A 16,378-nucleotide genomic window follows, 5' to 3' on the forward strand; every position below is an offset into this window, starting at 1 on the left:
CAGATGCACCCCATTATCTAGATCAGTGGCTCCCAACCTTTGGTCACCCAGATGTTCTTGGACTACAATTCCCAGAAGCCTTTAACCACCAGCTGTGCTGGCTGGGTTTTCTGAGAGTTGCAGTTCAAGAACACCTGGGTGACCCAAGGTTGGGAGCCACTTACCTAGATCCAACAGCTCTTTTTTTAATTCCACATATACATCCTGGTGCATGTGTGTGTGTGTGTGTGTGTGTGTGTGTGTGTGAGAGAGAGAGAGAGAGAGAGAGAGTGAGTGAGTGAGTGAGAGAGAGAGAGAGAGAATGTGCATGTGCACGCCCATGTGAATGTGCATGAATGCACAAACACACACACACACCTGGGCAGGGAGAGAAAGAGAGAGTGTTTCTAAAGGTACTGTTTCAAAACAGAAAAGTTGGCTTTTGCCCAGGAAAATTTCCGTTGTATGCATAAAACGAATTAAAGAAAGGAGAAAGCGAACATGTGAAACTTCAAGAGGAGTTATTTCCAAAAGTTTCATAAATTAAAGCCCAAAAGAAAGGGAAAAAATGGCAAGGGAGTACATGAGAGAACGGAAGGAGATGCTGTTTCTTCGGTTTTCATTCCTCTTCTCCTAGGTGATCCTTGTTCAAAATTCATTTCAAAGCTAGAGGGAGAACAAGGAAGGGAGGGATGCAAAAAGAGAGGGGGGGGAAGACAGAGGGAGGGAGAGAGAGAAAAAGAGAGAGAAAAAACCTTTAAAAAATCACAATTCAGTGAAGCGTCTGTCCCTTGTCTAATTCCTTTGCTGGCCTGTAGCTGATGGTGCTCAGAAATATAGAGCGGCAAGCTCTGACATTTCATTTCTGCAGAGAATTGAAAAAGGGTTTGCTGTAATTCATCGCTTCTTGTAACTCAAACCCTTTCTGACAGGCGTACCTGCACTGTCTTTTAGCAGTGGCATCGCTGGGGCTGTAATTGGACATGAAAAATGATGTCGTGTTTGCTGTGAGCGTGGGGAAGGTACGACCAGGGGGTGGGTGGGGAGAGCCATGTGTTCTGATGCATTTGCACATAGGTGCACATGTGCAGGCATGAGCACATCCTCCTGTTTTGCTTGACTATGTCAACTTGAGAAAAACTGCAAGGAGGCCAACCCAATCTCTGTGGACGCTGAGCCATCGTGGTTGGCTCTGATGTGGAGAATATATTTTTAAGAGCTTGGGAAAGTTTCATGGGACTGACGGATCCTCTAACCATTGCTATGTTAAGTGTAGGATTCTGGGATTAGCAGTCCCTAGAAAACCAAAATGAAGTTTTCCAGGCTCTGAACTGGAGTCATGACCATATTATGTTGAACCGAGCAGCAGTTTTCATTGGCAACCCCAGGACGGTATCTGTACTGTATATGTTTGCTTGAAGGTAAATCATACTGAAGTGGGATATGGCCGAGCTGCGGGTTAAACCACAGAAGCCTCTGGACTGCAAGGTCAGAGGTCCAGACGTCAATCCACACGACGGAGTGAGCTCCCGTCACTTGTCCCAGCTCCTGCCGACCTAGCAGTTCGAAAGCATGTAAAAATGCAAGTAGATAAATAGGTTCCACCTCGGTGGGAAGGTCACGGCATTCCGTGTCTAGTCACGCTGGCCACGTAACCACAGAAGATTGTCTTTGGACAAACTCCAGCTCTGTGGCTTGGAAACGGGGATGAGCACCATGCCCTAGAGTCGGACACGACTGGACGAAATGTTAAGGGGAAACGTTACCTTACCTAAGTCATACTGAGGTCACTTTTCAAGCATCTGCATGGAATTAAAGATGGCCCTGTGTGCCATCTTTGAAGGGGATGAAGAATCACAGAATACAAGTTCAGCACAGATGGATGGTTTATTGGCGTTTCCAAACCCAAGTCTCTAGCCCTCATGCTTGAAAAGAGAGTCTTAAGAATAAAGATAAGAAAATTCTAAACCAGCTCAAACCTCCTCCCACTTTTAAAGATCTTTCCCCTCCCCAATGCTTTGGGGTACAAATCCCATTGTCCACGGAGGAGGTATTTGGTGGGGCAGGCCTTTTGGCTGCACCTGTGTTCACATTCCTTTGGGAGAACTCGCTTAAGCAATCTCCTAACAAAGAAAGACGGCTGCATAACTCAGTGGTTTTAGGTCTTTGGCTGTGGAGCCAGAGGGTGGGAGTGCAATTCCCCCACCGTGCCTCCTATGAGTAGACCAACCCTGCGTGGCCTTGGGCAAGCTGCACACAGTTGGGCAAAGTGCCCCCAGAAGAAGGGAGTGGTAGATCACACAACACAGTTAAGGTTCAAAGAAGAAAATGCCCCTTGTATTAAGAATTTGCAGATGTGCATAGGGTTGCTGGATAACTCGGTGATTTAGATATCTGGCTGTGGATGCAGAGGTTGGGAGTTCGATTCCCCACTCTGCCTCCTTGACAGGGGCTGGACTTGATGATCCGTAGGGCCCCTTCCACTCTTCAGTAGTTTAAGCATCTGGTTTCAGAGCCAGAGGTTGGGAGTTTGATTCCCCACTTGGCCTCCAATGATCCATAGGGTCCCTTCAAGCTTTGCAGTTCTAAGATAGCAGGCTTTCTCTAGTCCTTTGCTGAGGATGCTTTGGGAAAGGTGGAATTGTGTAAATTCTTGACAGATAGGCATTTGAATATGTAGTTAATAACAATAGATAGATAGATAGATAGATAGATAGATAGATAGATAGATAGATAGATAGATAGATAGATAGATAGATAGATAGATAGATAGATAGATAGATAGATAGATAGATAGATAGATGGATGGATGGATGGATGGATGGATGGATGGATGGATGGATGGATGGATGGATGGATGGATGGATGGAAGGAAGGAAGGAAGGAAGGAAGGAAGGAAGGAACGAACGAACGAACGAACGAACGAACGAACGAACGAACGAACGAACGAAAGAAAGAAAGAAAGAAAGAAAGAAAGAAAGAAAGAAAGAAAGAAAGAAAGAAAGAAAGAAAGAAAGAAAGAAAGAAAGCTGATATGGCCAAGACAAGGCACTTGAATCATTGAGGGAAGTGCTAGATTTATAAAGATTCAGGGAACTTAAAAAGGGGACAGTCAGATCATGCCATATATCACCGTTAGCAATTGCTGTGTTCTTCAGGCAACCTGTTCCTCTTTCTGGCAGATGTTAAGGCATAGGGCTCTGTCCATAAATTTTGTACATGCATGTGCCCACATACATGCATGCAAATGAAAAATTAATTCACCTCTAGTGACTGAAACCACCTGGGACCCATCCCAATTACACTGATGCACCACTCAGCTCCTCCTCTTCTCCCGGGCTCTGTTCTGCTACCCATTCTCTCTCCAAATGTGAAGTGGGAAGAAGTGATTCTCTTAGGGGAGCAAATGCACACACACACACACACACACCACCTGAATTATTTCTTTTTTTAATGTTTTTTCTTGATAACTGGTGTCTCTCAGGTCAAGATGATCTCACGTTGTATCACGGGTTTTGTGTGTGTCTGTGTTTGTCAAAGAATTGTCAGGAGCAGAGATCTGCACGTACCTTAAATTATGCGTGGTGTGTTCGTGTTAATTTCAAGGGCCTCTCCCTCACTTCCCCCACTGCCTTTTCCTTTCTTTGAAGAAACATCTCCCCTCCCACACTTTAATTCTCCCAACCCTCACCCCACTGTTTTTCTCTTGGCCCAAGAAACATACGTTCTGAGAAAAACACTGGGCCTTTAGATATGCTCAAGATAGAAGCATGCCATGATGTGCAGTGAGGCCATTTCCCTCCCCAGTTTGTGAGATCTGTTCTTCCAGTTGATGAAGTCGGGGTGGGATCATGCCAAAGCATGAGGAAAAACGGCCAAGAGGAAAGGAACAAGAATCTTCAGCCCTCCAAAACAGGGTCATAGAATCAGAGAACCATAGAATCAGAGAATCATGGAGCTGGAAGAGGCTTCTAAGGCTATCGAGTCCAACCCCCTGCTCAGCACGCTAGGTCCTCCTGTCTTCCACTGCCTCCCAGAGTTGGGTCAGATTCATGTTGGTGGCTTTGAGGACCCTGTCCAACCATCTCGTCCTCTGTCGTTCCCTTCTCTTGCCTTCACACTTTCCCAACATCAGGGTCTTTTCCAGGGAGTCTTCACTTCTCATGAGATAGCCAAAGGATTGGAGCCTCCACTTCAGGATCTGTCCTCCCAATGAGCACTCAGGATTGATTTCCCTCAGAATTGATAGGTTTGTTCTCCTACTCCAAGCAAATTTGATAGATGTCTCTCTTCTCCTGCTGGCTGGAGTCATACCAGAGGCAATGACTGACTCAAGATTGACTGCCAAGAGTAGAAACTGCGCAAGAGTAGAAATTTGAATCTTCTCGTAAGCCAATCACTACTCCATACTGCTTGCTTTAATGTGACATTGAAATATTGTGTAGTCAGTCAGATGCAGAACAATAGGATCTAGTTCTCCTTCAAACACCGAGCTGCTTGGGATTTCCAAACCAAAGAAGACATGGAGGTCTTTATTTCCATTGATAAGAAAATCTTGCAAAAAAAAAATGTAATACTTCCCATACCGTTTTTCAAAAGCCTTCTTTCTAACAGATTTGAGTTTCCAAATAGTGTGGAATGTGGAGACTGAATTAGATTACTATCAGTTTGAATTTCTGTAACACAATTTGAGGCTGGATCGTGTGCTTAAAACTCACCCTTTCTAGTTGATGTGATAGGAAGATGGTTTCTGCACGGTTTATACCACACAAAACTAGGCCTTTTAATGTCGGAAAGCAGCCCCTAAGGCAGATGTTATAAAGTTGCCCATGGTGCAGAAGACCAGTTCCTCAGAGGATGGGGCAAGACACTGGATCGTTGATCTCCACAAACCCATCCAGGCTGGTCAAGGCAGAAGTTTTTGGAGAAGAGGAGGCTGTCTATGGAAAGAGTCAGGATACTTCGGCGGGTCCAAAACACAGCAGCCAGATTTCGGACTGGGGCTGATCACAGGGATGATACAACCTCCCAGTTACAGCAGCTCCTCTGGCGGCCAATCCATTCCCGGCAGAATTCAAAGTGATGGTTCTCACCAAAAGCCCTAAGTGGCTTAGACCCAAGGTATCTCAAGGACTGCATCTCCCTTTATGAACCTGCCCAGGTGTTAAGATCACTAGGGAAGGCCTTTCACCACTCTCACAGGTGTGCTTAGTGGGGACACGGGAGCGGACCTTCTCTGTCACTGCTCCCAGACTTGGGAATCCTTTTCAGCAGGATGGCAGGCTGTCCCCTTAGCTTTAAACACTGTCTTTTAAGGATGTAACCTGCCTTGGGTCCTTTTTTTAAGGAGCAAGATGGGATAACTATATTTTCAAGAAATAAAAATGAATAAAGATGACAGATCAGGTTTGGAATCTGTCTGTGAGAGGGCATTTGTCCATACTGATCAAGGTTTGGTTTACTGTATTTGCGAAGGCTTTCATGGCCAGGATCTGACGGTTGTTGTGGGTTTTTTGGGCTCTTTGGCCGTGTTCTGAAGGTTGTTCTTCCTGATGTTTGACCAGTCTCTGTGTCTGGCCTCTTCAGAGGACTGGAGTAGGAACTTTGTCCATGCTGTGTTGCTGTTTGCTGGATAGTTGAGTATTTATAGCAGTGGGAACAGTTTTTGTCTTTTTTCAGTAGATAGGGTGATCAGCGTGTTTTTTTGTTGCAATAAGGAGGGGAGATTATCTGTTACTGTGATTGATGGGTTATCTAGTCTTTTTTTTTGTGCAATCATTCCTGGTCCTTTTGGCTGGGTAGAGTTCATTGACCTTTTACAGGCTGTATTTTTCAATATCGGGAGCCAGGGCGCATTTAGTTTAAGGCCTTCATCCTTTTTGTTGAAATTTTGTTGATGTTTATGGATTTTAATGGCTTCCCTGTGCAGTCTAACATAGTGGTTGCTGGTGTTGTCCAGTACTTCAGTATCTTGAAATAGAGTTCAGTTTACTGTTTTCTACTCTGCTTTGTCCCCAGTGGAATCCAAGGGGTGGGCCTGTCCTTAGGATGACAAAGCCACTGGGATCACTAAGAGCTCATTGGCTAGATCACTTTTTGGGAGTACAGCCCCCAGCATCTATTAGTGGACATGCAAGCTCTGGATGTCCGGACACATGCCAGGATGGCCGATCGAGGTCGACTTCCCCTGGTGACCAAGCAGCATGCAGAGTGACTAGCTGCCCATTTTTGAGGGGCGTGGTGCTGCCCCCCAAGGTGTTCGAGTCCCTCTAGACTCAAAACCCTCCTTAGAGTCTTCTCCGAATTAGATCATTCTCATTAGTCCCTGCCCATCTATGAGGTTAGCATTGTTCTTTCCGATCTTTCTCTCTCTCTCTCTCTCTCTCTTCATTATCCTTCATGGTTGTAGCATTTGGGAAAGCATTTCATAACCACTATCTAGATTTATTCTAATTGCTCGGCAAACATATTTAGCATTTAGAAGCTATCAAAGTGGCGGACAAGTAGGTTAACATGATGGAGGGCTGTGCAGTTCACGCCGGCTCTGTGTCTCAAGAGGGGGAACGTGCTTCTTGGTAATGTGACTGTAGTTCTAATCACACTTGCATTAAAAATTGCAAGCGGCTTGACTCGAAGCCCGGGGGGGGGGGCCTCCATCCTTCAGGGCTGCTTGATTTTAGACACTCAAACAAAGCAGAGGAAATGCTGGCGTGTTTGTCGTGAACTGTTCTAAGTCTGGATGAAGACATTCCGCCGCCACCACCCCAAAAATGAAAAACAACAGTAAGAGATGAGAAATGGAATGAGAAAGCAAGCCCAAATACCCAAACTCAGGGAATCTGTTTTGCAAAATAAAATGTAGAAGAATGGTGTTTGTTCATACATGTGTGGATCAACTTCTAGTGATGGATGCTTGACTGTGTAAGTGGGGATCTTTGGAAGCTGTTGTGTGCGAGGTGTGTGTTTTGGGTGACCCTAAAGGTGTTTTCTGTGGTATGAACAAGCTGCCGCTGGATGTTTGAGCTGTCATTGGATGAATGTACATATGTGGCCGCTACCCTAGTTGTGCGTGAGTCCTACCATGAATGTAGCAGAGATGCAGAACCCAGACGGCTTGCAGAAATGCAAGCAACCTGTGTATTCTGAATGATTCACATGATGGGGTGGAACAAGAGGAACTCTGTGGTCCCATGGCCTCAACCACTGAATTTCATTCATATTCAGTTCCTGTATCATGAACGTTCAACTATATTCTCAAAGGCAAAAGGTCTAAGGAGTCACTTTGACTCTCAGGAGGATAAGCAATGCAACAGAGGTGGAATGCTAGTGGAATGCAATTCCAGAGGTAGAAAAAGGAAACGATGCAAGTGAGATTATGCCACTTCCATTAACACACACACACACACACTGAGACACCCGCCACAGTGATTGTTGTAAAATGTCAGCCCTGATCAGGCAGCTCTTAAGAATTCTTGCTAACTGGGCTTCTTGTCTCTCCTTTGTGTTTCCTCACAGATGAACAGACCGATCCAGGTGAAACCAGCGGACAGCGAGAGCCGAGGAGGTAGCTGTGTTCTTTGTTTTGTAGCTCCTAGCGCCGCGTGTAATTGTTGTCTGTGGCCGCTCCCGGGCAACGCACCGATCAATTAGTAGCACAATCACTGCCAAGGCAAAATTCCCTCTGCAGCAGAGATCCTCTTTATTAAATCTCCTTTACTCTGCCTTGCTTTTGCTCATATTCAATTATTATTTGATTTTAAAAGGCAGGGAGATGCCCACAACGGCCCACAAAGCCAATAACGGTCTTGTTAAGAAGTAAGATCTTAAGAGTTGACTTAACCGAGTTTCGCAGTCTTCACTGTTTTGTCCATTTTCTGAAGACAACCCAAGTTTTCTGGCATGCCTCTGGTGGCCATGGCAAACTGTTTTACTCTTGTTCTGCTACATTTCTCCCCCCCCCCCTTTCTAAAGGAGGACGGTGTTAAGCTTCATCTAAGGAAGGATGGACAACTGTGGCCTGGAGCAATCTGATGTTGTCTTTGGTGGCCCCACCACATTTTAATCAAGGTGTGATAAGATATTTGCCTAGAGTTCTGCTCCTAGGAAAAGTCAAAACCCAAGTCTTCCCTAAACGACAACGTTGCGTCTCTTGCATGCTTCCTGAATGTTATACCTTGACTATGCCTGGGATCTGGCGTGTCACAAGAATGCTTTTCATATAGCAAGACGGTTCCAGTTTTATTGCCGACTCTAATCGCTGGTGAAAATGGCTGGTTTTATGTCACAAGACACACTTTCTGGTTCCCGAACCAGTGTTGAAAGAGAACAGGTGTAGACCATCTCTGATCCACTGGATTTTGTTACAGTAAGAATCTAAGAGAATGAGGTGCTCATTTCTGATCTAGTGAATTTGCTACTTTGGTAACTTAATAGAATGATTCCAACCATTTCTGATCCAATGGATTTGGTCCTCTAGTAACTTACTCATGTTTGGTATCATCCCACATTGTTTGAAATTCAGACTTGAAGTTGTGGTCTGATGTTGTGTTGTGGAGGTGTTCAAAGAGAATTTAAACAGATGTACATTCTGTGTGGTTGGAGGAGGAAAATAACTGTCTTTAGACTAGGGATTTCCATTAATTTGAGCAATACCGATTAAATCCTGGCCGGCACCTTCTAATCAACATGGGTGGATATTTGTCTCCCATTTCTTCAGTGTTCTCTCCTCCTGCATGCCTGGGCAGTGCGGTTTCTGCATGGCTTCTGTGATGTTGCAGCTTTTCTCTCCTGCCTCCTGTCTTTGCAGGAAATCTTACAAATGTGTGTTGAACCAACCTCATGGTGAAGGGCAATAGTGAATGGATGGAGAAGAGAGAGGAAGAGATGCATTCAAGCACCTCAAGAGGGAGGGAGGCGGGAGACAGTCTGCTGTCTGTCTACTGGGACACACCCAAAATAATAATCAAAACAACCAATTTGCTGAGTGCTCCTTGAGGGTGTGATGCCTACAAACCAGCTTTACTGAGATTGCTAATAAGCACCCAGGTCATGCACAGTCTTCCAAAAAAGAACCCACACCCTTCCACTTGTAAAGCTCTCTTGGCATTGCAACCGCCTCGGTTTTCGGGAAGGTCCTTTTGGAAGGATGTAAATCATGTATCCCTGTCACACACTCCCTGCTGTCCACCTCCTCTTAGTATATTAGCAAATTACCTTCCTGTTGTTCACCCCCCCCCCCCCACTGCCTTGTTTCTTCCTCGTCTCTGTGTTTATTGCGATACAAGGTCCTGTTGCTGGGATTGGGCTGGAAGCCACGTTGACCTTGATTCCCCCAAGAGGAGCCTGTTTCTGGGCTGGCAGAGCTGCTTGGATGACATTGTGGCTCAAGGGCAATGATGGGGAACTGAGAAGTTGAAACCAAAGAGAACGGCTGTGTAGGGTGTGCGTGGGGGGCTCCCAAGACATATTGGCTGCATGCGAGCATCACAGTTAATGCCAGTTTGTTGTTGTTGTTTAGTCATTAAATGTTGTCCGACTGTAGATCAGAGCACACCAGGCCCTCCTGTCTTCCACTGCCTCCTGGAGTTGGGTCAAATTCATGTTGGTCGCTTTGATGACCCTGTCCAACCATCTCATCCTCTGTCGTCCCCTTCTCCTCTTCCCTTCACACTTTCCCAACATCAGGGTCTTTTCCAGGGAGTCTTCTCTTCTCATAAGATGGCCAAAGTCTTGGAGCCTCAGCTTCAGGATCTGTCCTTCCAGTGAGCACTCAGGGTTGATTTCCTGCAAAATGGATAGGTTTGTTCTCCTTGCAGTCCAGGGGACTCTCAAGAGTCTCCTCCAGCACAATTCAAAAGCATCAATTCTTTGGTGGTCTGCCTTCTTTATGGTCCAGCTCTCACTTCCATACATCACTACTGGAAAAACCATAGCTTTGACTATGCAGGCCTTTGTCAGCAAGGCGATGTCTCTGCTTTTGCCAATAATGCCAATAACGTCTCCTAAAGGGGAACTAGGAAGCCAAATATCTTAAGGAAAGCAGCAGAAAAGATGAGTCTGTACTAGGTTGGGTTCTTGCTCTTACTTTGAGAGGGGGAGGTCAGATTTACATGCTGGGAAATATCCAGTGTCCAAATGTCCCAAAAGGCAGGGATGGAGGTGTTCCTTCTAGCAGAGGAGCTGTCCAGCAAGGTGGTCAATGAGCTCATGGGCTCAATGATCCCAAGGAGAGATGGGCACAAACCAGAAAAAAAATTGTGTTTTATGGTTTGTGGCTAACTAAGCACCACCACAAACCCCAGGAGAAACTAACATGTTTGTAGTTCATTTTTCCAATTTGTGTTGGGGGTTCATTTTTCCAATTTGTGTTGTTCCAGCTGCCTCCATTGATGCATGCTCAGAGGTAATGCCTGGCTCCTGGCCTGGAAGTTGGGCTTTGAGGATGGGACCCATGGCAGCGGTAGGCAGCAGCACAAATGGCAAGAGCTGGTAGGGGGCAATGGGGAGGATCCAGGTGGGCATCCCTGTTCACTGAAGCAAACAAACCACCAAAGGGGGGAAAAGTTCCGCATTTTCATTTGCAAAGCAGGACCCCAAACTGGGCCATGAAATGAACCACGAACCAGCCTGTTTGGTCAAGGATTTTTTTTTTTTTTTTGGTTCATGGTTTATTTTGTGCCCATCTCTCATCCAAAGTTCCCTTTTCCCCAGTCAGCCACGGGTCATACAGATACCACCAAATTATATATAATATTTCACATGTGTTGCATTTGGAAAGGCGGGGACCTGTACGTTAGGGAACTCCATCTTAAAGTTCATCCTGTTCATGCCACGTTAGTTATTGCAGCTCCAGAGAATGGCATCAGCTTGTGTAACAGGTCATGGCATCCTGGAGGGAACAACTCTGTGATTTTACAGCCCGCAACAAAGCTTCCTTGACTGCAGCCCAGGATCTGGCTACTGAAAAACTTACCTTGTTTTGTTGTCTGTAACAAATGGGTCATTGAACCAAGAAAACCTTAATGTTTACAAGGCCTGACTAGGGTGAAACTTTGGGGGGAAAATCATTTTCAAAAGCAACCAGTTCCTTCCTTCCTTCCTTCCTTCCTTCCTTCCTTCCTTCCTCCCTCCCTCCCTCCCTCCCTTCCTTCCTTCCTTCCTTCCTTCCTTCCTTCCTTCCTTCCGCATTCTGTAGTGAATTTCAGCAAAGGGAGAGGAGACTGAGTGAGAGGAGTTTGTAAATAATCAGAAATGGTCATTGGAAAGTCAGAAATGCTTCCATTGCTAGAGAGGAAAAGGCAGCGTTAGAAATTCACTAATGTCAAAGACCCTAAGCATTACTTTGAGGGACCACAGTGCCCAACTGGTCATGCTGACTGGGATATTCTGGGTTTGAAGTTCATAAAGGTAATTTCTTTTTTTCCATCCCCGAGGATAGTTTAGGTGAATGTCTACTTTGTAAGGATGAAACCATTGCAATTAGGAAGAAGAATATCTTGGTTATCAATTGGATTGCCTGTCACGCTTTTGGTGTCCTTTAACTGACCATAATCTTTGCTATTTGCAGGCATGTCTATAAAATTAGGAAGTGAAAACATACGATTTTCTATGAGATCATTGAAGGGGTGCTTTAGACTTGAGGAAAGGCATGACTTGCAGTCCTAGATCTAATTTCATAGAGAAAAGGAGCCGATTATCATAGAACAGCCCTGAGATTATCAAGTGAGTGATGGAGTCATAGTAGATAGGGTCTAAATAGAGTCTATGGGGTTCTTAGGGAAGACATTCAAGCCTCAGACCTTCTGACTTGACAACAGAGAAGGCAAAAGACAACTAGCAGCTCATGAGGTGCATGTCACACACACATACACAGAGAGAGAGAGAGAGAGAGAGAGAGAAAGAGAGAGGACAGTTTTGGGCATCCCCATTTGGCAACACAGACAACCTTGCTGCTGAATTTAGGCAGCAAACCACCAAAAACCAACTAACAAAATGAGAACTCCCTGTTTGTTCTTACAGCCTTTGTTGCTGAAATTCAGTAGCACAGTTTGCGCCTGTACATCAGAGGCATCACAGTAGTGGAGGAAGACAAAGGGTGTGAGCTCCTTTGAAAAAAGTTGGGAATGAAAAATATATTGAGTTTTGTAAGAATAAACAGCTAACATAGCGACAAAGTGCCAAATCCAGAAGCCCCATATTAAGGGTCAATTCCAGTTTACCTACCATCCATCCATCCATCCATCCATCCATCCATCCATCCATCCATCCATCCATCCAGCCATCCATCCATCCAATCAATCAATCAATCAATCAATCAATCAATCAATCAATCAATCAATCAATCAATCAATCAATCAATCAATCAATCAATCAATCAATCCCAAGTTCTTTCCATCCTAAATACATGCAGCATTGTGTATTCAATAGTGTTAGTGCTGAACTAAGATTGTTGTCTTTCTCTTCTGCTTCCTCTTATCCCTGGGAGGCTCAGAACTATAGATTGCAGATTTTGCTGAAGTCTGCAAAAAGCAGATGATGGCAAACTCTCCAAACCTTAAATGCCTTTCTGTGGTCCAGATCCAAGAAACATGGTCCCTGCTCATCCCTGGATCCCATGCCTATCATGAATTCACTGGAGAGCTAGCAGCTGTGTCGCTTTTTTGACAACAAGTATGCTGCTTGACCACCATGGCTAGTGGCTATACTGGTCATTTAAAGAGAATTACAGCCCCTAAGATAGTAACTTTTCCAAGCACTGGCTAAAGGCTAGCCACAGTCAGCCTGCTTCTGCTCCCTACCTCACCGGAACTCTTGAGATGCTACAGGTAAGGTCAATAGAGGAAAGACAGAAGGGAACGACCCAACTACGCAGCCCAGTGTTGACAGCTTCACTGGTCTTGCAGAGTTCTTTTAAAGGTTATAGGGGGAAATAATGTATTTCGAAGCTGTGGATGCTTGAAAGCTCTGTGTCATAACACAAAGAGGACGACTAAACTGAAAGAGAAAGGATGAGTTGGGGGAGTATAACCTTTGAAGAAAAAAAGAAAGGCTTTCTCAACGTCCATTAATTCATTTTCTCTGATTCCTTCCCATTTCTGTTTTGGCTGGGCCTTCACAAATATAAACCTGAGCTCTTTGATGTGAAGGAACTGGGAAGTATGTGAAAGAAAGTCCAAAGGTTATTTGGAGTTCAAGTGTAGCCGATGCTTGGCACGGAGGGACCAGCGGGGGAGCAGGTGGGTTTCCAGAGAGTTCATGTTGGAGAGGGTTGCGTTCCAGCCTTTCCGGCACGCAAGGCTCCCCCCCCCCAAACAATCCAGTCCTCTCTGGTGGGGCAGGCAAACACAGCGTGCATTTTCGAGCATTGATTACGGTTCTTGCTCAATTCTACGTGTGAAGCTGCCTTGCTTTTGGACTTCGAGCAGAGGGGCCGCACAACGAATCACTGCTGGGAATCCTACCCATTTATTCAAGTTTAGAATATGGGCTAAAATGGTACTTTTTCAGACACAGGCTGGGGGCCCTCAAATGTACTAGGAATGAGTGTTAGCAATGCATATGCGTTGAGGCAACGCTGCTCAACTAACTAGAGAGTCGCAATCTGTATTTAACAGACCAAATGATGAAAAGGGGCCTGGATCGGCACAAGAATCAACCTCAGGGGAGTATATCTCCCTGAACCCCACAACAACAGTCGAACAACCCCTCTGGGGCTAGGAATGAGAAAAATCTGTCAGTCACATCTTCCCAGAGATTCTCGGAATGCTGCTGACATTCTTCTCCCATATGCTGAAGAATTCCAGAGACAGATTGTACATTTTCCCTGTACAAGTACACATTTCGCCATACTTTTTTACCACTATATATATTATTGCATTTTTCCCTCTTGCCTAAAATTGTGTTTGTGTGCATATTTCAAAGATATGCAGTTTTATTTCTGCATATTTTCTTCCCTATGTGGACATCTTTCAGCACTTCCTCAATTCACTGAAAATTACCGGTAATCGAGAAATGTAAGGTTTTTTGAGGCATTGTGATAAACATAAGTCCTTGGCTAGTTTGAAGAGGTACGAAATGGATATTTGAGCATAAATCTTTGAATATGGGCATAAATCTCCTTGTCATCTCTGCCTGGAAACTCACTGCATTGTAGTAAGACTGTTAATTAAAACAGAGGCATTATAGGCTAGTTAGCAAGTTCGACCAACGATGGTACCTAATCTAAGCTGAATCTTCTGTAGGGAACTTGCAGAGGGAAATCTCTGGGGTTTCAAATAAGGATGTAATGAACGAAAAAGTCTGTCTTGACACATTGAGACACCGTGCTACCAAAATAATTAAAAAAATTAAAAATTAACTGCTATGAGATTCTTCTCTCCTGCATGAGAACAAAACTATTCTTTCCATAAGTAGCACCATTGGCAAAGTAAATGTTTGTGTTTTTGCACGTGACGATAAAACCGTATTTTGCGCATGAGACCAGGTTTGCTGTGTGCAATGCAAGTGTTTTGCACAAAAGGCCACATGCCGCACCTGTGCGCATTTTTCACAAAAAGTTGCCAAAATGGAAGAATTGCACAAAATTCTCACACAAAAAACTTGGTAGTATGTGCAGAACATACGGAACTCTCTCCCTGCTGGAAGAAAAGTTATTTTCTATTTTCTCTTGAGATAACGAAACATGGGAAGATTTAAGGAAAGTTTGGAGACTTCGATAAACTGATGACTTAGATGAGAGACTTCTACAGGAGCTAGAAGGTCTCTGAGCTCATTGAAGAACCATCTGTTGGAACACCAGGCTCATCCTTCTGGTGTAGGATCTTTCCCCACAGTATAGCTGAGAAGTTACTTTTTTCCAGACCACAACTCCTCAAAGCCTCCAACATTGTGGAAGGTAGAGGTAAAGGTTCCCCTTAACAATTTGTCCAGTTGTGTCCGACTTTAGGGGGCAGTGCTCATCTCCGTTTCCAACCCATAGAGCTAGTGTTTGTCCAAAGACAATCTTCCGTGGTCACGTGGCCAGCACGACTAGACACAGAACGCTGTGACCTTCCTACTGTGAAGGTACCTATTTATTTACTCACATTTTTACATGCTTTCAAACCGCTAGGTTGGTGGGTGCTGGGACAAGCGACGGGAGCTCACTCCATCGCGTGGATTCGATCTTATGATGGCTGGTCTTCTGACCTTGCAGCACAGAGACTTCTGAGGTTTAACCTGCAGCGCCACCACGTCTCTTGAACATTGTGGAAGCTTAACCCCCCCAAAAAAATACCTGTTGCTATCTTTGTTCAGGAGTGTGCACATTACAGAAAAGTTCAAGCCTATAGAAAAAAACTTCACAAAATGAAGAAATGAAGAGAGTGGATAGGTTTCATCCTTTAAAGGCTTCTCCGTGGCTTGCATGGGAAATAGGATAAGCCGTGGCTGCAGTGAAATTCTAACAGGGTGGAGGTATATACTTTACCAGTAATGAGATGTGACCTAAAATATATTTCTTAGATGGAGAAGGCTGCCATGCAGACCCAAGAGGAGCATCATAGAATCATGGAGTTGGACGGCACCTATAAGGCCATCAAGTGCACTCCCCTGCTCAGTGCAGGAAACCAAATCAAAGCAGATCCAATAGATGGTGGTTCAATTTTCTTTTGAATGCCTCCAGCATTGGAGCGCTCCCAGCCCCCAGAGATCATTGGTTCCACTGTCGTACTGCTCTGACAGTTAAGAAGTTCTTTCCTGATATTCAGTCTTTATCTGGCTTCCTGCAGCTTGAGCCCATGATTACGTGTCCTGCACTCTGGGATGATCGAGAGCAGATCCTGCCCATCCTCTGTAGGACTGCCTTTCAAGGATTTGAAAAGTGCTGTATGATCTTCAGTCTTCTTTTCCCAAGGCTAACATGCCCAGTTATTTCTGTCTTTCCTCATTGGGCTTGGTTTCCTGTCCCCTGATTGGCCTCTTCTGCATTTGCTCCTGTTTGTTGACGTCCTTCTTAAAGTGCGGGGCTCAGAAGTGGACACAAGACTCAATATGAGGCCTAACCAGTGCTGAATAAAAGGGGACTCTTTAGCTTAGTCCTAAATGTTACGCTAGGGACGTGGTGGCGCTGTGGGTTAAACCGCAGAAGCCTCTGTGCTGCAAGGTCAGAAGACCAGCAGTCGTAAGATCGAGTCTTACGATAGATCAAGCCCAGCAGAGGGCTTCTTTTTGAGTGCTGTGGCTAGTAACCTCCTGTCTAAAGAAAGACTAGAAGGGCAATCAGGTACGGGTTGCCCCTTTGCAAATAGGGTGTTGCACAAACGGTCAAGGAACCAAGCTCACAACCATTGTGAGAACAGGCGCATGCCAGGATGGTGAACTAAGAGCGATATGCCCACCCCACCCTCTGAGTTAGCCATAC

General features: G+C 45.0%; 1 protein-coding gene across 13 annotated transcripts in view; it reads left to right on the forward strand.

Annotated features, from left to right (window-relative positions):
- The window catches only part of CELF4 (CUGBP Elav-like family member 4), an 870,333-nt gene that overhangs the window by 504,389 nt on the left and 349,566 nt on the right, over positions 1–16,378 (forward strand). For all 13 annotated transcript variants that reach the window (XR_012084591.2, XR_013540995.1, XM_072992989.2 and 10 more), the window contains exon 3: positions 7,495–7,543. Coding sequence is in view for 11 of the 13 variants with exons in the window: in XM_072992989.2 (XP_072849090.1) it covers positions 7,495–7,543 (49 nt within the window). In the remaining 2 variants the exon portion in view is untranslated. The remainder of the gene's footprint in view (positions 1–7,494; positions 7,544–16,378) is intronic.

Source organism: Pogona vitticeps, chromosome 2 (assembly GCF_051106095.1).
Source record: "Pogona vitticeps strain Pit_001003342236 chromosome 2, PviZW2.1, whole genome shotgun sequence".
NCBI classification, from domain to species: Eukaryota; Metazoa; Chordata; class Lepidosauria; order Squamata; family Agamidae; genus Pogona; species Pogona vitticeps.